This window comes from Salmo salar, unplaced genomic scaffold (assembly GCF_905237065.1).
Source record: "Salmo salar unplaced genomic scaffold, Ssal_v3.1, whole genome shotgun sequence".
NCBI classification, from domain to species: domain Eukaryota; kingdom Metazoa; phylum Chordata; class Actinopteri; order Salmoniformes; family Salmonidae; genus Salmo; species Salmo salar.
Window position 1 is genome coordinate 23,931 of NW_025547886.1, and position 24,332 is coordinate 48,262.

General features: G+C 42.2%; 1 protein-coding gene and 1 long non-coding RNA gene across 3 annotated transcripts; one reads left to right on the forward strand and one right to left on the reverse strand.

Annotated features, from left to right (window-relative positions):
• Positions 1 to 11,775: 11,775 nt before the first annotated feature.
• Positions 11,776 to 13,137, reverse strand: LOC106595336 (uncharacterized). Its single transcript, XR_001326372.2, has 3 exons — positions 12,497 to 13,137; positions 12,170 to 12,271; positions 11,776 to 12,065 (listed from the first exon to the last, which is right to left on the reverse strand). It is a non-coding gene; the product is annotated as an uncharacterized lncRNA (long non-coding RNA).
• A 3,359-nt stretch (positions 13,138 to 16,496) lies between these two features.
• Positions 16,497 to 22,014, forward strand: LOC106595337 (ubiquitin carboxyl-terminal hydrolase 37). Of its 2 annotated transcripts, XM_045711675.1 has the most exons (12): positions 16,498 to 16,872; positions 17,322 to 17,483; positions 17,808 to 17,939; positions 18,540 to 18,672; positions 18,781 to 18,917; positions 19,070 to 19,169; positions 19,300 to 19,379; positions 19,592 to 19,842; positions 20,054 to 20,100; positions 20,288 to 20,369; positions 21,204 to 21,339; positions 21,409 to 22,014. In XM_045711675.1, the coding sequence occupies exons 2-12, from the start codon at positions 17,386 to 17,388 to the stop codon at positions 21,443 to 21,445; spliced, it is 1,233 nt and encodes a 410-aa protein (XP_045567631.1). In that variant the 5' UTR covers positions 16,498 to 16,872; positions 17,322 to 17,385; the 3' UTR covers positions 21,446 to 22,014. The 2 variants fall into 2 exon arrangements, with proteins under 2 accessions (XP_045567630.1, XP_045567631.1); XM_045711674.1 differs by having other exon boundaries at positions 16,497 to 16,872; positions 21,204 to 22,014.
• The last annotated feature ends 2,318 nt before the right edge of the window (positions 22,015 to 24,332 follow it).

The window sequence follows — 24,332 nt, forward strand, 5'->3', positions numbered from 1 at the left end:
CTCTTCAGTTAGGTTGTTGTAACTGGTCTGTAGCTGGCCTCTCTCTTCAGTCATGTTGTTGTAACTGGTCTGTAACTGGCCTCTTTCTTCAGTCAGGTTGTTGTAACTGGTCTGTAGCCTCTCTCTTCAGTCATGTTGTTGTAACTGGTCTGTAACAGAGGAGGAACTTAGCTATTGTACACAGATAACATCTGAATTTGGAGCTTGTTGTGAAAGTCTGATGTAGTGTAATGACTAGATAACAATAGACTCACAGACTAGTCTCAGGGAGATGTTGAGAGTGATTTGTAGAACACACAGTATCCCAAAGCTCACAGCAGCCATCCTGTAGAGTCTTCTACCTGAATCCTCAGGTCTGAGGAGATACACACTGATGTGAGAACACACACACACACATGCGCATGCACACACACATATAAGAAGGTGAGAACACATACCCACACGCACAAACACACACACACACAATAGCACAAACACACTCAAACACTCGCACAATCACACGCACGTGCACACACACACACAAGTAAAAGAGGGTGTTACAAAATCAGCCACAATAGGACAATAGTTTCTCACAGCTGTTTTATCAATCCATTCATAAAGATAACTTATAAATGCCTCATCAGCTTAGTTCAACAGTTGTACCCTATCAGAACCCAAAATATAAGATTTTGTTTTAATTGTTTATAAACAATGTTATTGTAAATAAATTGTACGAAAAGCCTCAAAACACGGTTAAAACTATAATGTTGATGGATGATCAGTTGTTGCATCCATAGCTCTGTCTATGAATTTAACAGTGGTTACATTTCTCCAGCCCCATTCCTCAGCCTTTTACCAAATCAGTGGTGGGGTGACCACTTTGTTTAGGTTGAACAGCAGATTTCCTCTATAATATCTCTGAATACACTTAAAACATACATCTATTTGCATAATTGACAGTAATAATAAAAAAATGCATCCACTGGGACTTGCTATCAGTTAGCATTTTTCTGTGTTTTAAGTCATTTGTTTTTGTAAATCTGTGTGTGTATGTGTGTTCGTGTGTGTGTGTGTAATCTGCTTGAGGTGCAGTGATTGCGTTTTATCACTGAGGTGCTTCAGTCTCCGTGATAGAGAGTTTTCTTAGTTCTTACCTGAGTGATGAGTCTCAGTCTTCACTCTCCTCGTTGTTCTGTTCTAATTCTCTTTAATAACCTGGTCGTTGATGTAGTCATCCATCTTAACTAACTGTATGATTACCTTTCTAACTGACTCCTAATGGTAAGCAGGAGCGGTAGAGATACTCTCAATGATCGGCTATGAAAAGCCAACTGACATTTACTCTTGAGGTGCTGACTTGTTGCACCCTCGACAACTACTGTGATTATTATTTGACCATGCTGGTCATTTATGAACATCTTGGCCATGTTCTGTTATAATCTCCACCCGGCACAGCCAGAAGAGGACTGGCCACCCCTCATAGCCTGGTTCCTCTCTAGGTTTTGGCCTTTCTAGGGAGTTTTTCCTAGCCACCGTGCTTCTACACCTGCATTGCTTGCTGTTTGGGGTTTTAGGCTGGGTTTCTGTACAGCACTTTGAGATATCAGCTGATGTAAGAAGGGCTATATAAATACATTTGATTTGATTATCTACTGTATGATTACCTTTCTGACTCCTAATGGTAATATCTACTGTATGATTACCTTTCTAACTGACCCCTAATGGTAATATTGTCACGGCGGTTCGAAGGAGCGGACCAAAATGCAGCGTGTTCATAGTTCCACATATTTATTTGACGTGAAATTGAATGCAATACATAAATAACTTGAAAACACAAAAACAACAAACCGTGACGCAGAGGAAAACACACTACTCAAAAGATAATAACCCACAAACAAGAAGAGAAAAACCCCTACTTAAATATGAACTCTAATCAGAGGCAATGAGGATCAGCTGCCTCCAATTAGAGATCAACCCCAAACAATCCCAACATAGAAATAGAAAAACTAGAACCCAAAACACCCCCGTCACACCCTACTCTACTATAGAAAATGACATCTTACTAGGGTCAGGACGTGACAGGGGCGCGAAATACAAATACCTAAAAAATGCTATAACTTCAATTTCTCTAACATATTACTATTTTACACCATTTTAAAGACAAGACTCTCGTTAATCTAACCACATTGTCCGATTTCAAAAAGGCTTTACAGCGACAGCACAACATTAGATTATGTCAGGAGAGTACCCTGCCAAAAATAATCACACAGCCATTTTCAAAGCAAGCATATATGTCACAAAAACCAAAACCACAGCTAAATGCAGCACTAACCTTTGATGATCTTCATCAGATGACACTCCTAGGACATTATGTTATACAATACACGCATGTTTTTGTTCAATCAAGTTCATATTTATATCAAAAACCAGCTTTTTACATTAGCATGTGATGTTCAGAACTAGCATACCCACCGAAAACTTCCGGTGAATTTACTAAATTACTCATGATAAACTTTCACAAAATACATAACAATTATTTTAAGAATTATAGATACAGAACTCCTTTATGCAATCGCGGTGTCAGATTTTAAAATAGCTTTTCGGCGAAAGCACATTTTGCAATATTCTGAGTACATAGCTCGGCCAACACGGCTGGCTATTTTGACCCCCACCATCTTTGGGGCTCACTAAAATCAGAATTACTATTGGAAAAATTGGATTACCTTTGCTGTTCTTCGTCAGAATGCACTCCCAGGTCTTCTACTTCAACAACAAATGTTGTTTTGGTTCCAAATAATCCATAGTTATATTCAAATAGCTCCATTTTGTTCGTGCGTTCAGGTCACTATCCAAAGGGTGACGCGCGAGCGCATTTCGTGTCAAAAAAATTCTAAATATTCCATTACCGTACTTAGAAGCATGTCAAACGCTGTTTAAAATCAATTTGTATGCTATTTTTCTCCTAAAATAGCGATAATATTCCAACCGGGCAACGTTGTATTCATTCAAAGGCTGAAAGAAAAAAATTGAGAAGTCTCGTGAATGCACATCTCAGTCTCACTGTCCCCAGGCTGACCACTCACAAACTCTCCTGCTGTTCTTCGCCCAGAGAGAGCAGACACCCCATTCCACTTTCTGGCACCTTCTGAGAGCCAATGGAAGCCTTTGAAAATGTCACGTTACACCACAGATGCTGTATTTTCAATAGAGATGCAACAGAAGGACAACAAATTGTCAGACAGGGCACTTCCTGTATGGAATCTTCTCAGGTTTTGGCCTGCCATATGAGTTCTGTTATACTCACAGACACCATTCAAACAGTTTTAGAAACTTTAGAGTGTTTTCTATCCAAATCTACTAATTATATGCATATTCTTGTTTCCGGGCAAGAGTAGTAACCAGTTTAAATCGGATACGTTTTTTATCACCCCAGGTGAGTTGGCACCATTCTCATCCAGAGCCCTCTGTTGCACTTATGTTTGTGTCTGTTACTTTTATTGATTTTTCCCCGCGTTCCCAGCATAAGGCGCTAGTAGATTCAGGCGCGGCTGGGCATTTTATTGATCAAGCTTTTGCTCATAGTTTAGGGATCCCCATTGTACCAGTGGATGTGCTTTTCCCCGTTCCCATCTTAGATAGTTGACCATTAGGGTCAGGATTAATCAGGGAAGCCACAGCTCCTTTGAGTATGGTGGGATCACAATGAAGGGGGGTCACAACGAAAAAATTAATTACTCTTTTCCTTATGGACACTCCTGCATGTCCTGTGGTGCTGGGTCTGCCCTAGTTAATGTGTCATAACCCCACTTTTTCATGGCCACAGAGGGCTCTTACGGGGTGGTCGCGAGAGTGCTCAGGTAGGTGTGTAGGGGTTTCCGTTGGTGCTACTACGGTGGAAAGTCCAGACCAGGTCTCTACCGTGCGCATTCCCCCCGAATATGCCGATTTGGCTCTCGCCTTCTGTAAAAAGGTGACTCAATTACCACCCCATCGACAGGTGGATTGTGCGATAAATCTCATGGTAGACGCTACACTTCCCAGGAATCACGTGTATCCCCTGTCGCAAGCGGAGACGGTGGCTATGGAGACGTATGTCTCCAAATCCCTGCGTCAGGGGTACATTCGGCCCTCCATCTCACTCGTCTCCTCGAGTTTCTTTTTTGTGAAGAAGAAGGATGGGGGTCTGTGACCGTGCATTGATTATCGAGGTCTAAATAAAATCACAGTGGGGTACAGTTACCCGATACCTCTGATCGCCCCGGTGATTGAATTAATGCACGGCACGCGCTTCTTCACTAAAAAGGATCTCAGGAGTGCATACAACCTGGTGCGTATCTGAGATGGAGACGAGTGGAAGACAGCATTTAGTACCACCTGCGTAATTGGCCGACTCCCACCACGGTGAAGGAGGTCCAGCTCCGCCCCTGTGCCTTCTTCTCTAAGAAGCTCAGCCCGGCGGAGCGAAACTATGATGTGGGGGACCGGGAGCTGTTGGCTATCGTCAAAGCTTTGAAGGCGTGGAGACACTGGCTTGAGGGGGCTAAACACCCTTTTCTCATCTGGACTGACCACCGCAATCTGGAGTACATCAGGGAGGCGAGGAGACTGAATCCTCGCCAGGCAAGGTGGGCCATGTTTTTCACCCGTTTTGTGTTTACCCTCTCTTACAGTCCAGGTTCCCAGAACGTTAACCTCTATGGGCTAGGTGGGACGCAAGCGTCCCACCCGTGGTGCACTCCATCAACAGCAGGTGCATTTCAAGAGCGGCAAATTTGAATCAAAATAAATGTCAAAATTCAAATTTTTCAAACATACAACTATTTTACACCCTTTGAAAGATAAACATCTCCTTAATCTAACCACGTTTTACGATTTCAAAAAGGTTTTACGGCGAAAGCATAAATTTAGAGTATGTTAGGACAGTACATTTACAAGAGTTGTGTGTAATGTTTTGTCAATTCAAAGACAGGGTCACCAAAACCATAAAACCAGCTAAAATGATGCACTAACCTTTTACAATCTCCATCAGATGACACTCCTAGGACATTATGTTAGACAATGCATGCATTTTTAGTTCTATCAAGTTCATATTTATATCCAAAAACAGCGTTTTACTATGGCATTGATGTTGAGGAAATCGTTTCCCTCCAATAACCGGCAGTCAAGTCAGCACCACAAATTAAATAATTAAAATTAGAAAACATTGGTAAAATATTATATTGTCATTTAAAGAATTATAGATTTACATCTCTTGAACGCAATCAACTTGCCAGATTTAAAAATAACCTTACTGGGAAATCACACTTTGCAATAATCTGAGCACTGCGCCCAGAAAAATACACGTTGCGATACAGACTAGCCGTCATGTTGGGGAGATCTAAAATCGAAAATACTATGTAAATAATCCATTACCTTTGATTCTCTTCATCAGATGTCACTTCCAGGTATCACAGGTCCATAACGAATGTAGTTTTGTTCAAAAAAGCTCATCATTTATGTCCAAAAATCTCCGTCTTGTTAGCACATGATCTAAGCCCGCCGGACTTCACTTCATGAACGAGGGGAAAAAATATATTTACGTTCGTTCAAACATGTCAAACGTTGTATAGCATAAATCATTAGGGCCTTTTTAACCAGAACATGAATAATATTCAAGGTGGACGAATGCATTCTCTTTTATAACGTATTGGAACGAGGGTACCCAACATGAACTCGCGCGCCAGGTGTCTAATGGGCCATCATCGTTCCATGGCTCTTGTTCGGTCAGATCTCCCTCCAGAAGACTCAAAACACTTTGTAAAGGCTGGTGACATCTAGTGGAAGCAATAGGAAGTGCCAAAATATTCCTCAGCCCCTGTGTTTTTCAATGGCATAGGTTTAAAGGTAATACAACACATCAGGTATCCACTTCCTGTTAGAAAATGTCTCAGGGTTTTGCCTGCCAAATGAGTTCTGTTATACTCACAGACACCATTCAAACAGTTTTAGAAACTTTAGAGTGTTTTCTATCCATATATAATAAGTATATGCATATTCTAGTTACTGGGTAGGATTAGTAACCAGATTAAATCGGGTACATTTTTTTATCCAGCCGTGCAAATACTGCCCCCTAGCCCTAACAGGTTTTAAGGCAGACGCATTGTCCCGGCTGTATGACACAGAGAAGCGGTCCATGGATCCCACTCCCGTCATCCCAGCCTCTTGTTTGGTGGCACCGGTAGTATGGGAGCTGGATGCCGACATTGAGCAGGCGTCACGTTACCCTCCTCTGGTCATCCTGGGATTGGTCGTATGATGCGCTGTCTTAGTGGGAGGTACTGGTGGCCCACCTCAGCTAAGGACGTGAGGGTTTATGTTTCCTCCTGCTCAGGGTGCGCCCAGTGCAAGGCTCCTAGACACCTACCCAGAGGTAAGTTACAACCCTTACCCGTTCCACAACGGACGTGGTCGCACTTGTCGGTGGATTTTATAACCGATCTTCCACCTTCACAAGGTAACACCACAATCCTGGTCGTTGTGGACCGCTTTTCTAAGTCCTGTCATCTCCTCCCTTTGCCCGGTCTCCCTACGGCCCTACAAACTGCAGAGGCGCTGTTTACCCACGTCTTTCGGCACTACGGGTTGCCTGAGGATATATTGTCTGATCGGGGCCCCCAGTTCACGTGAAGGGTCTGGAAGACGTTCATGGAACGTCTGGGGGTCTCGGTCAGCCTTACCTCAGGTTTTCACCCCGAAAGTAACGGGCAGGTGGAGAGAGTGAACCAGGATGTGGGTAGGTTTCTGAGGTCTTATTGCCAGGACCGGCCGGGGAGTGGGCGGAGTTTGTGCCCTGGGCAGAAATGGCTCAGAACTCGCTCCGCCACTCCTCCACTAACCTCTCTCCCTTTCAGTGCGTGTTGGGGTATCAGCCGGTTCTGGCCCCTTGGCATCAGAGTCAGACCGAGGCTCCTGCGGTCGACCACTGGTTCCGGCGTGCGGAGGAGACCTGGGATGCCGCTCACGTCCACGTTCAGCGCGCCGTACGACGTCAGAAAGTTGGCGCAGACCGTCACCACAGTGAGGCCCGGTGTTCGGACCGGGGACAGGGTCTGGATCTCGAACTGAAACCTGCCCCTCCGCCTGCCCTGCCGGAAGCTGAGTTCGCGGTTTGTGGGGCCGTTTAAAGTCCTGAGGAGATTGAACGAGGTATGTTGTAAACATGTAGCGCTAGCAGAACGCCTTGCCAATATCCAATGGAAGAACGTGGCGTGAAATACAAAAACCTCAAATGCAATAATTTCAATTTTTCAAACATAGGACTATTTTACACCATTTTAAAGACTCTCGTTAATCTAACCACATTGTCCGATTTCAAAAAGGCTTTACAGCGAAAGCAAAACATTAGATTATGTTAGGAGAGTACTGTCACAGTTGTTGTCGGTGAATGAGGACCAAAACGCAGCAGGTACGTGAATGCTCATCTTGATTTTTAATTAATCTCAAAAATGAACATACAACATAACAAAACACAAAAAACGAACACTCGACAAATAAACAGTCTGGTAAGGCACAAGGCTATACACAGAATAATCACCCACAAACAACACATACAAACACACCCTAATATATGGGACTCTCAATCAAAGGCAGATAGACAACACCTGCCTTCAACTGAGAGTCCCAACCCCAATCAACCAAACATAGAAACACACACACTAGACCAACCCTAGAATTAACTAAACATAAACCAAAACCCGGAAATACTAAATCAAACACCCTTTACACAAACACAACACCCCGAACCACATAAAACAAATACCCTCTGCCACGTCCTGACCAAACTACAAAAACAATTAACCTTATACTGACCAGGACGTGACAAGTACATAGCCAAAAATAATCACACAGCCATTTTCCAAGCAAGCATATATGTCACAAAAACCCAAAACACAGTTAAATGAAGCACTAACCTTTGATGATCCTCGTCAGATGACACTCCTAGGACATTATGTTATACAATACACGCATGTTTTTGTTCAATCAAGTTCATATTTATATCAAGCAACAGCTTTTTACATTGGCGTGTTGTCACGCCCTGACCTGAGAGAGCCTTTTTATGTCTCTATTTAGGTTTGGTCAGAGTGTGATTTGGGTGGGCATTCTATGTCCATGTTTCTATGTTTGGGATTTCTTTGTTTCGGCGGGTATGGCTCTCAATCAGGAACAGCTGTATATCGTTGTTGCTGATTGGGAGTCATACTTAGGCAGCCTGTTTTTCCTTTGGGTTTTGTGGGTAGATGTTTTCTGTATAGCTACTTTGCCTTATGGAACTGTGTAGTCGTTGTTTTGTTTATTTTGTAAGTGTTCACTTTTCTCAATATTAAAAAGATGAGCATTCATATTCCCGCTGCGTTTTGGTCCTGTGTTCACAACGACCGTTACACGTGTGATGTTCAGAAAATGTATTCCCACCGAAAACTTCAGTGAATTTACTAAATTACTCATCATAAACGTTGACAAAATACATAACAATTACTTTAAGAATTATAGATACAGAACTCCTTTATGTAACAGCTATGTCAGATTTTGAAATAGCTTTTCGGCGAAAGCACATTTTGCAATATTCTGAGTACATAGCTCGGCCATCATGGCTAGCTATTTTGACACCCGCCAAGTTCGGGGCACACTAAACTCAGAATTAGTATTAGAAAAATTGGATTACCTTTGCTGATCTTCGTCAGAATGCACTTCCAGGACTGCTACTTCCACAAGAAATGTTGTTTTGTTCCAAATAATCCATAGTTATGTCCAAATACCTCCGTTTTGTTTGTGCGTTCAGGTCACTATCCAAAGCGTAACACGTGAGTGCATTTCGAGACAAAAAAAATCTAAATGTTCCATTACCGTACTTAGAAGCATTTCAAACGCTGTTTAAAATCAATTTTTATGGTATTTTTCTCGTAAAATAGCGATAATATTCCAACCGGACAATTGTGTATTCATTCAAAGAGGAAAATAAAAAAACAGCGTGGTCGCGTGAACGCGCCTATCCAATCTCTTTGTCACCAGGCTGACCACTGAGAAACTGAGCTTCTTTACTCTGCCCAGAGACAGGAGATGCCTCACTTGGCTTTAGAGAGCCAATGGAAGCCTTAGAAAGTGCTACGTAACCCCACAGATACTGTAGTTTCGATAGAGAATCAAAAGAAGAACTACAAATTCTCAGACAGGCCACTTCCTGCTTAGATTTATCTCAGGTTTTTGCCTGCCATATGAGTTATTTTATACTCATATACACCATTCAAACAGTTTTAGAAACTTCAGAGTGTTTTCTATCCAAATCTACTAATAATATGCATATTCTCATTTCTGGTTAAGAGTAGTAACCAGTTTAAATCGGGTACGTTTTTTTTCATCCGGCCGTGTAAATACTGCCCCCTATTTAAAGCTTCCCCCTAATTACGGCATTAACCCCTCGTTCCATGTGTCTCTCCTCAGGCCGGTGGTGGCTGGCCCGCTCCAGGAGGCCGAGGTGCGGGAGGTTCCTCCGCCCCCTCTGGACATTGAGGGGTGCCCGGCGTATTCCGTTAGATCCATCCTGGATTCGAGACGTCGGGCGAGGGGCCTTCAGTACCTCGTGGACTGGGAGGGGTATGGTCCGGAGGAGAGATATTGGGTTCTGGTGGAGGATGTTTTAGATCCTTCTCTGCTACGAGAGTTCCATCGTCTCCGTACGGATCACCCTGCACCTCATCCTCCGGGCGTCCCCGAGGCCGGTGTCGACACACTGCTGGAGCCGCATGTCGGGGGGGGTTAAAGTTGATTTTGGGGTTGTCTAAAGACCCCCACCATTGATTATGTTGTTATTAATTTGCTTACGTGCCATTGTACTTATGCTCACTGTATAGCCGAATATTGAGGCCTCTGTGTCTAGCTGTCTGCCAAAACCAGCAGCCCGGCGTATGTGAGAAAAGGTGTGAAAAGGGACTGAGGGTGATAGCGAGACAGCGTCTGTTTTTCTCTGAAACAAGGGCAGATTTGCATACTGCTGAGACAGGTTCTCAGAAACCTTGTGTTAAGAATAACTTGTTCTTTTAGCTGCACATGCAGGGTTTGACATGAGATCATATGAGGTGTGATCTCAGGTATAAGACTCTGTCTTTCTTTTGTTTGGGGCAGAACTCAGGAGAGACATCAGTTGTATGTTTGACTTCTAATTATCTCAATTTTCTATATGCACATTATGAGTATTCCTTATTTGTTAAGTAAATAACGGAGCCCAGAAAAGTGGAACCAACACAACCATTAACATGACTACGGGAAAGAAGAGAGAGAAAGAAAGAGAGAGAGAGAGAAAGAGAGAAAGAGAGAGAGACAGTTATTGTTACACCGCTTTCTCATAGATCCAGTTATGATTTGTGCCACATTTGTCGTCATTCCATGTCTGTACATGGTCAGCTTGTCTATAGTATATCTCAACACAGTCCTCCTGCCCAGAGAACAGACCACCATTATCAGGCTGTCCTCCCCTCCAGTACCTAAACAACACAGAGAACCAGACAGTCAGACACTGGTAAAAACATCCTCCTCGGTTATAGACATAGTCCTATGTTCTCAGGTTTAAAGACACACTCTGTAAGATGATCATACATTATCAAGAATTGGCCATCAACACATTTATTTCACTCTTTCAGTTACATTTTCATATGTAATTATTAAAAAATTCAAGGCACTCGCACATCTGAGCAATCTTATTTGCAGGTGCATGGCAACAATTGAACAAGATGAAGGAAAAAGGAAACCGCACACTGCTCTTGATAGTATCACTGATATTTAATAAGCTTTACGTTTCGGCCTCACGGCCTTCGTCAGAGCTTTGTAATATGTAATTATTACCTGGTTTCTATAATACATCTATAGTTCTCATTGAATGACATTCATGAGTAGGAACATACATTTTGATGAACATGATTGGAAGCAATTTATCATTGTTTTGTATCTCCATATCACAAGGTAAAATGGTCAAATATCTCCCCCTGTGGTCAGTGGGGTGCCGTCCACTCACTTCCAGGTCCCCTCAGTAACTGAGTCAGTCAGACCAATCCAGGTTCTCATGTGGAGGTTGAAGATAAATGGTCGGTTGTTGAGAAAGATAAAAAACGGTCACTTAATATATTTTTAAAACTGCCCACATATTAGTGTACTGATGAAAATACTCAACCTCTCTCACACACCTGTTCCTCTATGCTGTTTATGATCACCAGTTCTGCTCCTCTCTTCCCCCCCTCTCTCTCTCTCCTCACACCTTCCTCTCCTCTCTCACCCCTCCCGCTTTCTCTCCCCCCCTCTCTCTCGCTCCTGTTCCTCTCTGTGGTTTATGATCACCAGCACTGCTTCTCTCGCCTCCCAGGTTCTCTTCTCAGTAGAGAGGAAGTACAAACTGTAGTCAAAGTTTCTCCATCCCTTTTGAAAATGCTGCTCTGTTGTAGAGCAAAGGTGTACGCATTGAGAAACATAGTGTAACGGCCATCGTAGTGATTGGACCAAAATGCAGCGGGTTGACTGCTCATCTTAACTTTTATTGAAAAAAAACCGCACGACAGTCTTGCAGGCTACACACAGCAGTGCAAAAACAACTTCCCACAAAGACAGGTGGAAAAAGGGCTACCTAAGTATGACTCCCAATCAGTGACAACGATGTACAGCTGTCCCTGATTGAGAGCCATACCAGGCCAAAACAAAGAAATACAACTCCTAGAAGGGAACGTAAAAATATAAAGACCATACAACTAACCCCAAAATCCCCACAACACAAACCAAACACACCCTGCCACGCCCTGACCAAACTACAATAACAAATAACCCCTTAAACTGGTCAGGACGTGACACATAGCCAGTATCTTCATAAACCCATTGATATATAATTACTGTTGATTTTACTTCTAATTTATCACAGTTTATATCTCACCTATCACAAAAAGCTTTGCCTCTCTCTTTAGTCAGGTTGTTGTAACTGGTCTGTAGCTGGTCTCTCTCCTTAGTCAGAAGGCTGTTGCTGTCCTGTTGCTGGTCTCTCTCTGTTGAGTCGTGATGATCAATGACTCCATCTGTAAAAGGGAAAAGTTAATCAAACATGTAACTACCATACCATTGATAATTAAGTATGATTAAATAGGCTACATAAGTCTCAGTGACAACATACTAAACTTACAGTAGACAGACAGGCCTATGATCCCAGCCAGTAGGAGAACACACAGCAGCCCCAGACACACTGCAGCAACTCCAGAGGGTCTCTTCCACCACTGAACATGTACTGAATAACACATTAAAGTAAGATCTTTAGTAATGCGTTTTCCTTTATCATCCAGGATTGGGACAAATAAAGCTATAGTTCTATAGGGTAATCTCACTTGTTTAATGTGTGTTTTTTGTGGGGGTTTTTCCCGCGTTATTTGTAACTTATTTTGTACATAATGTTGCTGCAACCATATCTTACGGCAAAAAAGAGCTTCTCAATATCAGGACAGCGATCACTCACCTCGGATTAGACGATGATTTTTTCTATAACAAAGACGACGCACAAGACATTCTCCAAACACCCCACAGGACCGGCATCCCCATTATTTGCATGAGGAAGCGACACAGGTACAGAGGACAAAGAGCCGGATGCCTAGTCAGGACCTGGCGAAGGCGACTGGGAAAGCTGCCTTTACCGTCAATACTACACGCCAACGCGCAATCATTGGACAATAAATTAGACGAGGTACGATCACGAATATCCTACTAACGGGACATCAAAAACGGTAATATCCTATGTTTCACGTAATCGTGGCTGAATGACGACATGGATATTCAGCTAGCGGGATACACGCTGGACTGGCAAGATCGAACAGCACACTCCGATAAGACAAGTGGGGGCGGTCTGTGCATATTTGTAAACAGCTGGTGCACGAAATCTAAGGAAGTCTCTCGCCTGAAGCGGATTATATTGTGATAAATTGCAGGCCAAACTACTTGCCTAGAGAATTCTCAGCTATACTTTTCGTGGCTGTTTATTTACCACCACAGACAGATGCTGGCAATAAGACCACACTCAGTGAGCTGTATTAAGGAAATAAGCAAACAGGAAACCACTCACCCAGAGGCGGCGCTCCTAGTGGCCTGAGACTTTAATGCAGGGAAACTTAAATCAGTTCTTCCAACTTTCTATCAACATGTTAAATGTGCAACCAGACGGAAAACAATTCTAGATCACCTGTACTCCACACACAGAGACGCATATAAAGCTCTCCCTCGCCCTCCATTTGTGTCACGATCGTCTGAAGGAGTAGACCAAGGCGCAGCGTACTTAGAGTTCCACATGTTTAACTTCTCTAGGGTAGGGTGCAGTATTTTGACATCCGGATGAAAGGCGTGCCCAAATTAAACTGCCTGCTACTCAGACTGGGGGTGTTCTTTTCGATTTATTTCTATGTTTGGGATTAAGTATGGTTCCCAATTAGAGGCAGCTGATTATCGTTGTCTCTAATTGGGGATTATACTTAAGGTGTCCCTGTTCCCACCTGCTTTTGTGGGATATTGTTTGTGCTTGTGCTTGTGCTTGTTGCACCACGTAAGTCACATTTCGTTGCTTGTTTATTGTTTTGTTAAGAAGTTTTCACTTAATAAAAGGATGTGGAACTCAAATCACGCTGCGCCTTGGTCCATCCATTATCACGAGCGTGACAATAATATACTTCTTGATATGACTCCCACCAGCCTTAGTTTGATAATATACCACATGATATGACTCCCACCACCCAAATTCTTATTTACAATGACAGCTTAGGAACATTGGGTTAACTGTGGCAAAACCACAGATTTTTACCTTGTCAGCTCAGGCATTCGATCTAGCAACCTTCCGCTTACTGGCCCAACGCTCTAACCATCATGCTACCTGCCGCCCCAACTGGGATGGATCCAGAGGCAAATGTGGCTTACCAGTGAACCTCCAGGTGTTCACCATTAATACTGTGTCCATGACTGATGCAACCCGAAAAAGCATTAAAGGCAGAGTTAATGAGTACTTGAGGTCACTGAGAAAGTCTTGACATGGCCTGCTCTCCCTTATGTAAGGAATTAAGCATCTTTGCCATGTTTACCTTGTACTGTAGGCTATGTTTACTTGTTAGACTGCACAGTAGCTTATTAAACATATGCATTTTGAAATAGTAAAAAGATTATAATAATCAATAACATGTTTCTACCAGAGTGTGTTTTTGGTTGATGGCCAATATTAAATACAGTTAAATGCATGTGTGAATTAAATTGCTTTATTGTTTCATTATTTAAGGCTCCTTTCTCTTCTATGTGCTGGAGTTATTTTAAGAATAAAGTAGGCTAATGAAGGCAACAAATTGTTGCTTTCTGAAACTCCCAAAGTCATCCAATTGTTACAATAGGATTTGAAGCAAAAGCCTACCCGCGTATGGTCAACTATTTCAGCACCGTTTTGTGCTGCTCTGAGACAAGCAAGACTACTTAATAAACATATACATTTTAAAAAAGTAATTCAATAATATATTTATTTTTGTACCACTGTAGATGTTGCAGTCAGTCAGAGATGAGTCCTATTGTAAAGTGTAGCCTAAAGAAAAAAATAGGCAAACTTGCAATGTATTCAAAGCTTAAGTACTCTAAAACCAGATTTGCCCAACCCCTACAAATATATTCATTTATTATTATTATTTTTATTATTATTATAATTGTATAAAAGCCCATTAGATAATAATTTAGAATCCTCTAAATGCAATTAGATCTACTACTGTAATTTGTGGATCTGTATTGATCTGCAAGTATTTTCATTTAGAGATTCCGGTAAACTCTTTGTTTCCTTTCATGTGTCCAACCAATTATTATTGGATTATTCACCATGGCAACCAATGAAATGTTTCTTAGTTAGGTTGGCTTGTTTTCAGAATTCACAGCCTTCTAGCTTGTGAAAAACAAAATGCCTCCAGCTGTCCATCACTACTGTAAATATAAAGAGTGGTTATAGAGGGTGCAACCGGTAAGAGAGAGAGAGGTCGAGAGAGAAAGAGATCGAGAGAGAGGTCGAGAGAGACAGAGAGGTCGAGAGAGAGAGAGAGAGGTCGAGAGAGAGAGAGAGAGACAGGTCGAAAGAGAGAGAGGTCGAGAGAGAGAGGTCGAGGAAGAGAGAGAGGATTGAAACACACACAGTAAAAGGTGTAAATGAGTTCTGAGAGCCGATCTTTTATCGAACGATTAGTTTAATATTAAAAACTGTCAAATGCTTCTCAAAGATGCCCTGTGGTGGTCAAACTAGCACTAACTAGCATTAATGCAACAATGGTTGACACTTAAATAACGTGCCATAGAATTCTGTGGCAGCCCGCAAGTTGTGCTGCAGTATGATGCAACTTTTTAAGGAAGAACCACTGTAGGAGTTGGCAAGACATCATTAAACAGATCTGGGACTCTAGCTAGGGTTGGGTTAAGTTTAGGTAAGAAGAATTGTTTAGGGGTTGGAGTGAGGTTAGAAAACAAAATTCACTCCAGCAACCTTGTGTTATGCCTTCCATTCAACCCCAACTTATCACCTAGCAAGTGTATTTAACTCGCACTGGGCACTGTAAGCTCTGTCCACTGACCATTGAGCTTTATTTGAACCAATCACATTCATTATGTCCTTGAGGCAGAGCTGCCTTTAGGGCAAGATTTGAATATGGAATACTGTCCCTAACCAATCTGGATTGTTGTTTGAGGTTCAGGCTAAATCTCTATCACCTGTTCACATTCTTTTGACCAACCCTTTGTTCATCTGCTGGTGAATAAGAGAAAAAGCATTTAGCATTTCAATATACCAATGACCAATCCACAAACAACATGGAAGCTATCAAAAAACAAGGAAGATGAAGATGAAGGCACTTAAAATGCCTTTATTGTGGTCGTACGTTCAATGAAACAACATACAAAAAAATGAATGTAAAAGAAGAAACAGGAAAACAATGGAACATATTATCTCCAATATTGTATGTATACTGCATAACTTTGCTCTTCAATAAAACATATTTGTTCATTGAACAATATATTATAGAATGGGTTGCCAGATGGTGGTGTCATACATGACCGATGACATCACAATGGTCTTTAAGCCAATTTGAACAATGGGTTAATGTGGATATGTATCAGTCTTCATTGGTTATTGACATGGCTTGTTTCTGCTGGTGCAAAAGGTATGAAATCAGGTCATTTAATCGATTAACAACTACTTAAATTCTGGAGTAGTATTTTTCTCTTAGACCTAGTGGGAAGAATAAAAGTACATTCTGATTGACAAATGCATAAAAAGTGTACATGAAATGTACATGAAGTTCGGCTGTTGCAAATGCCACTCAATGTAACCTGTCTATTCTGTGTTATATGAGGTTTAGGATAGATAGCTAAGTTCCTCTCGGTTAGGCCTACCTTTCCCTATTCCGATGACCCCCCCCTCTTCCATTTGCTGGGGATCGGTGAAAAGGGTATTTTTTTCAGCACTATCACATTTTCTTGTCAACAGAAAAAACGTCATAAAGCAAATTCAGTTGATGTAGAGCAGAAGACAAGAAAGAAGAATGAGAGTGGCACTTCATCCCCCTCTCCAATTCCATCTGACCGTTCTGAACGGAATGCCTCCGTCACCTCTGACCCTTCACCCTCTGACCAACTCTCCTCCCTCCATCCACCTTCCTCTCCTGTTAAATGTTCCTCTCAGCCTTGCTCTCCTGCTAAACAGCCCTCTGTACCCCGGTCACCTGCCAAACACCCTTCCCCAGTGAAATCCTCTCCAGTGGTGTCCCTCCCTAGTTCTCCCTCTCCTACCAACCCTCTGGACTGTCATGGAGACACCAGCCATGAGGGCACAACAGTCAGGTAATTCAAACAAAAAGTACAGTGCCATCCTAGAGTCTCTTTAGAGAGTTGGGTTTAGAGCTACAAGACCAGGGCCAGTGTTTATCAAGAGTATGAGTGCTAATCTAGGATCAGGTCCTCTCTTTCCATAATAATCAGATTTTTAATGTTCTAAAAGGCAAACTGATCCTAGATCAGACTCCTACTCTGAGAAACTCTATAAACACAGTCCCAGAAAGTTATTTTCCACAAACTGTAGTTTTAGGCTCTTCTGTCCACATCTAGTGGATAAAGAGAGTACTAACCTATTGCCCTGGTCTACTTGGTACACTGCATTTATATGGACAGCAATACATGCGTAACTACTCAGACTGTGTTTATAGTACAGTATAGTATTTAATAGAGAGACTGCGTAGAGTGATACGATCTCTGTTTTGGAGGCTTTAGACCTGTTTATCTCCTTCCTCCAGACCTCTGTCTCTTCTGGACCACTCTAGCCCAAGGCCCCAGAGGCCAGTCTCAGCCACCAGAAGCATGAGTCTTCCCAGGGCCAGCTCAGCCACCAGAGGGTCAGAAGAGACCCAGGGGGCCAGAGGAGAACGGGGGGCACTGGTCAACATGGAACTTCTTGGGTAAACCACAACACACCACAAATGCATTGAATATAAGTTCTTTATTGTTTAGAGATCAATGTCTGATATACTTTGGGGATAGGGCTTACTATCAAGCATGTCAGTTTTATTAGATATTTATAAAGAAATTAATTATAACAATCTTGGCCTAAAGGACATCCACTTCTTTGTGTACTCACATAATTACATATAATTTTTCCATGACCAAGATGGCTGCCATTATCATCACTTGACAGAGTTATGAAGGTTTATGACATAGGCCACTCTATGTGTCTAGGGTATTGTATATCTATGTGTGTACTGATGGCTGCTTTTTCTTCACAGGTTGCCTAACATTGGCAACACTTGCTTCCTTAACGCCATCCTGCAGTGTCTCCTGGTCCTGCCTTCCTTCTTAAAGAAAATCCTGCACCAGGAACAACTCTGGAGCTCCTCCCCCTTCTCCAACCTGCTCAGGTAAAGGAAGGATCAAAAGCAGACACTTCCCCACACACCCATTACTTGTGGTCATGAATTTGCATGCGACTTCTATACAAAGTGTTTGTCGTAGCAGGTTAGGAGAGCATTTTTGCTAAATCTAACACTTTTCCTAACCTTAACTCCTTCATATTTTGCTGTGTATGTATTTTTATTTTTTTTCCTTTTTTTTAAAATTTTTTCGGAATCTTCATAAACCAGAGGAACAACAATGATACAATGATTATGATGTAAACATTAGTAGGCCAACTTGGAAAGTGTAGAATTACTATTTTCCCATAATGCTCAATGACTGAACATTCCACATTACCGTGGGAAATTGGTAGTTTTTTAAAATGCTCTGGAATTGAGAGCAGTATCCAAACCAAATATCTTAGGAGAATAAACAACACATTTTTGTTGTTTTGATCATTGTCCGTCCTCAAAGGTGAAATTGCATTGAATCGAATGAATCATTTCTAATGATGAGGTGCCGTTAGATAAAACATATTTGGATATACTCATCTGCCTCTTTAGGCGTAAGCCAGTAGGTTGACACCATCCAGTCAGCTGCTAATTTACTCTCTGTCTCCCCTACAGGTGTCTGTCTGATGTGTACCGTTCGAGTCTACCTGACAGTGGAGCAAACCAGGCCTCAAAAGCAGACCTCATGTGGAAGGTCAAGTACTCCTTGTCGGGATATGATTTGAAATATCTGGGGGACACGCAACAGGTAACTGAGGCACTACTCTCTTGTGTACGTGCGCTCTTTTTGCAAGGGTTCATTTTATCTTCTTCATTTGCTTTTATCTTGGTATGTTTCTTTCTCTCCGCATCATAGGACGCACACGAGTTACTTGTGAACATGCTGTGTCAGCTGAAGGAGGAGGGCATGATACTGAAGACACTCGGGGTGAGCTATACCTGCCCTGTTTCCCAGCTGGAGTTCCAGCTTGTGTCGGTGCGCACATGTACCAGGTAAGAGCTCCCATTGGTTGTAATGTATCTACTGAGAACATGATCTTTCTACAAATAATATTACAAAACACATGGCATAACAGAAACATTGTAGACACCTGAAACAGAAACAGACTTGAAGCATTTTTCTTCTCTTTGTCCTGCTTCTGAAGCTGTGGGCGCGAGTCGTCCACCAGAGAGGACTACAACCACCTCTCATTGGACTTCAGCCCTGAGCGCACCTTGCAGAGCAGCCTAGCACTCACTTTCAAAGTCAGCACTTAGGGCTCAGACCTGCATGTAGAGACTAACACCCAGGGCAAGCTGCCCACTGCCTCAGAATACGCTATCTTATTATTGTAGTGGTATCATTCATTTTGTAATGCTTTTGTTTCTAACCCAGGGTGAAAAGGTTGAATTCAAATGTGAGGGCTGTAAAGGACTCCACGCCACAAAGGTGGAGCTTTTCCACACACTGCCTCTGTGAGTTGTCCCTTTATAACCTCTCATAGGACTAGCAGTGTGTAATGAAATGAGTGGTCATTGTGTCCTGAGCCTTTAGGAGTAGTTACCTTCCTGAGCAGGTTGTAGGACTTAGTGATGAGCACCACCCAACACATTTCACTCATCTGTTATTTTGTTGAGTGGTTTCATTGTCTGTCTGTTCATCTCTCTTCCTCTCTGTCTCTGGGCAGTGTGCTGGTTCTGCATCTGAAGAGGTTTGGAGGACCTGGGGGGTTGGAGAAGCTGGAGGCTCCTCTTTTGTTTCCTTCGGAGCTGAGGCTCTCCACCCTCTGTGGGGACATGGTGCCACACCTGCACAGTGCCAGCCCACAGGCCCTCACCAACCTGGCCCCCAGCATCCAGGGGTCCATCCCCCAGACCCTCACCAGCCAAGTCTCCAGCCCAGCTGGAGAGGCCAAAGACAGCACCCTCTGCTGTTCAGGTAGGTCATGACACCATAACACTATTCTTGCTCCAACACCACACAAACCATCCACTCCCAAAAATGGTCCTGCTGACAGAGAAGCTGGAAGCTGCAATTTAAAATGTTTCTCAGACATCTTTAGTGATGCATTGGAGCTGTTTTAGTCCAGAGCATTTCAGACAAGTGACCACGTTTTCACAGCTCTTCATATGTATATTTGACCCCTCAGATTCAAATGACCAGGAACCAGAGAAAGTGCTGCTGACAGCCTCAGTGGTGAGAAGAGAGAGAGAGATAGAGTGAAACCAGTGAAAAATAAGTTATGACAGAACACTGAGATAGTTATGAGGAGAACACGATGTAGTAGACCTCCTGTAGTAGACTAGTACTGTAGTAGACTGTAGACAGTGTGGTGGACTGTAGAGGAAATGACATTCCCATGATCACATGTGTTTTCTTACAGAAGCAGCAGCCAGTGAAGTCAGTGAATGGATACTACCAGCTGACTGGTGTAGTCTCTCATTTGGGAGGCTCCGCAAACTCCGGTAAGTAAATACCTTAAAACACACACATGCAGATGCACAATACATATGACATCAGCTGAATTCCAAATCACTCCCTTCTCCTCAGCTTTTAATTTGCATGTTCATGTGTGCCTCTGCCGTATACACAAGCATCCCAAAGCTGAGGGAGTGAATATTATCGAGGGTGAAGGCCAGGGATCATCAACTAGATTCAGCCTCGGGTCCATTTTATTTCTTAGCCAGATGGGCAGGGGTATGGAACAAAATTACAAATAGTTTGTAGACCGCAAATTGACCGTAAGAAGCCCAAACAGATATAATATTTTACTCATATCAAACCTTGCTTACATTTGTGTACAATCACATATATCTCTTTATTGTGCGTGGGAATACTTTGAAACAGATTTCCAAAATGATCATCACTTGGAGCTGATTTGTTGCATTTTTAAATTCTTTTAACAATTACATTTTATTTGTTCAGAAAACATGGGGGGCCAAATAAAATCACCCTTGGGCCAAATTTGTCCCATGGGCCACCATTTGGGGAACCCTGGTGTAGGGAATAATTAGACCCTCCAATAGCCACTTCGCCAAGCGTGCAAGACTGCAGGCTTCAGAGTGAAGTGTCATCCCGACAAGCACTGCAATATGTTTAGAGTTTGCGCAGTTTAATTCAAAAGAATGGAGAGGCATGCCTAATTATATGCTACGCGTATTTGTTTATCTCTGATTTCAAAACTTGACACATGTAACAGATAAAATATCTCCCAAATGAACTGTTTAACTGTTACAACACACTCTATTACCCACAAAAGCCTGACCTTTGACCTCTAGTCTGTCTTACTTGTTCCACAGGGCACTACATTAGTGACATCTTGCATGCCAGTGGAAACTGGTTCTGCTGTAACGACAGCCAGGTGTCAATGTCCAATGAAGCCACTGTGCTGAGGACCAGAGCCCGGAGTGCCTACATGCTCTTCTATATGTTCAGGTACTGCTTACTCTCACCATCTATATTCTTGTGTTGCTATATATGTGTACGGTTCCTTTCACCCTACAGGGCAAGAGAGCGGGAGGCCCCAGCACACAGGGCCTAACATGGCCACCTGCACCAGCCCCAGCCTAAACAGGGGCAGCACCTGGACCGGCCTCCAAACACTCAGACATGCCTCAACAGGGGCAGGACCTGGACCAGCCTCAACACACTCAGCTCAGCCTCAACAGGGTCAGCACCTGAACGAGCCTCAACAGGGTCAGCACTGGGCCCAACATCAACAACCCCGAGCCCAGCGTCAACAGGGGCAGCACCTGGCCCAGCTTCAACACCCCCAGCCCAGCCTCAACACACTCACACCTGTCTCAACAGGGGCAGCACCTGGCCCAGCTTCAACACCCCCAGCCCAGCCTCAACACACTCACACCTGTCTCAACAGGGGCAACACCTGGCACAGTTTCAACACCCCCAGCCCAGCCTCAACATGGGAAGAACCAGGCCCAGTCTCAACATGGACAGAACAAGACCCAGCCCCAACACCCTCAGCCCTGCCTCAACAGGTGCAGCACTCAGCCCAACTTTAATCATGCGGATCAAGGGAGACTTGCTCTTCATCACTAGCATGAACATTCTTTCAGTAGCTTATGTCATAAATGCCTCTCCTTGATTTGACTACTTCACCTAATGTATAAAGCTCATGTAAAAAAACACATAAAGTATACACACTAAATGTAGTACACATGTAAATGTAGTGGATAGAGTGTGTGATTATTTAGAGGGTATAACATCCCTTCTATTTGGTTTGGTTTGAAATCCTCCTGTTGTGAAATACACTGTGGTGTATAACTTCTTATTCAGCATGGTCAGACTGGATGACCTGCAATATTCAACATTGATCCAGGTCCCCAGCATGTCGGGAGATGACTTGTGCATGCCATGCAATTTCAATAAAGACAAACACATTTAAGATAATCCAATTTAAGATGATTCTGTTAACCGTTGTAACTTTTTAACTCAGGAAGCTTTATCGTATTCTATTCTTATTTACAATAAAAGTGACTCCAAAGTTACACAATACATTGTTTAACATTAATTTCTATTACATTTCCATTTTAGTCCTTTAGCAGACTTACAATTAGAGCATTAATCTTAACTTACAGTGCCTTCAGAATGTATTCACACCCCTTGACTTTTTACACATTTTGTTGTATTACAGACAGAATTTAAAATGTGGAAAATATATTTTGTCAAATTGGTTGTTGATCATAGCTAGACAACCATTTTCAGGTCTTGCCATAGATTTTCAAGAAGATTTAAGTCAAAACTGTAACTTGGCCACTCAGGAACATTCACTGTCTTCTTGGTAAGCAACTCCAGTGTATTTTTGTCCTTCTGTTTTATGTTATTGTCTTGCTTAAAGGTGAATTAATCTCCCAGTGTCTGGTGGAAAGCAGCCAGTACCAGATTTTCCTTTAGGATTTTGCCTGTGTTTAGCTCCATTCAGTAAAAGAAAAATCTTCTGAAAAACTCCCCTGTCTTTAACGATTACAAACACACCTTAACATAATGTATGATAGTGAAACTCTTTATCAGTCAACCACAGTGAATTACAAATACTGGCCATCAGGTGACTCCCACCAGCCTTAGTTTGATCATATAATACATGATATGACTCCCACCAGTCTTAGTTTGATAATATAATACATGATATGACTCCCACCAGTCTTAGTTTGATAATATAATACATGATATGACTCCCACCAGCCTTAGTTTGATAATAGAATACATGATGACTCCCACCAGCCTTAGTTTGATAATATACTACATGATATGACTCCCACCAGTCTTAGGGTGATAATATAATACATGATATGACTCCCACCAGCCTTAGTTTGATAATATAATACATGATGACTCCCACCAGCCTTAGTTTGATAATATAATACATGATGACTCCCACCAGCCTTAGTTTGATAATATACTACTTGATATGACTCCCACCAGTCTTAGGGTGATAATATAATACATGATATGACTCCCACCAGCCTTAGTTTGATAATATATTACATGATGACTCCCACCAGCCTTAGTTTGATAATATACTACATGATATGACTCCCACCAGTCTTAGGGTGATAATATAATACATGATATGACTCCCACCAGCCTTAGTTTGATAATATAATACATGATGACTCCCACCAGCCTTAGTTTGATAATATAATACATGATATGACACCCACCAGCCTTAGTTTATAACATAATACATGATATGACTCCCACAAGCCTAAATTTATAATACAATACATGATATGACTCCCACCAGTCTTAGTTTGATAATATAATACATGATATGACTCCCACCAGCCTTAGTTTATAATATAATACATGATATGACTCCCACCAGCCTTAGTTTATAATATAATACATGATATGACTCCCACCAGCATTAGTTTATAATATACTACATGATATGACTCCTACCAGTCTTAGTTTGATAATATAATACATGATATGACTCCCACCAGCCTTAGTTTATAATATAATACATGATATGACTCCCACCAGCCTTAGTTTATAATATACTACATGATATGACTCCTACCAGTCTTAGTTTGATAATATAATACATGATATGACTCCCACCAGTCTTAGGGTTATAATATAATACATGATATGACTCCCACCAGTCTTAGTTTGATAATACACTACATGATATGACTCCCAACAGCCTTAGTTTGATAATATAATACATGATATGACTCCCACCAGCCTTAGTTTATAATATAATACATGATATGACTCCCACCAGCCTTAGTGTGATAATATACTACATGATATGACTCCCACCAGTCTTAGTTTGATAATATACTACTTGATATGACTCCCACCAGCCTTAGTTTATAATATAATACATGATATGACTCCCACCAGTCTTAGTTTGATAATATAATACCTGATATGACTCCCACCAGTCTTAGTTTGATAAT

Coding starts and splice junctions, on each gene's coding strand:
- LOC106595337 (XM_045711674.1), top strand. CDS start 17,386: ATGAGTCTTCCCAGGGCCAGCTCAGCCACCAGAGGGTCAGAAGAGACC. Junction 19,170..19,299: donor GCCTAGCACTCACTTTCAAA/GTCAGCACTTAG, acceptor TTTCTAACCCAG/GGTGAAAAGGTTGAATTCAA. Junction 19,380..19,591: donor CTTTTCCACACACTGCCTCT/GTGAGTTGTCCC, acceptor GTCTCTGGGCAG/TGTGCTGGTTCTGCATCTGA.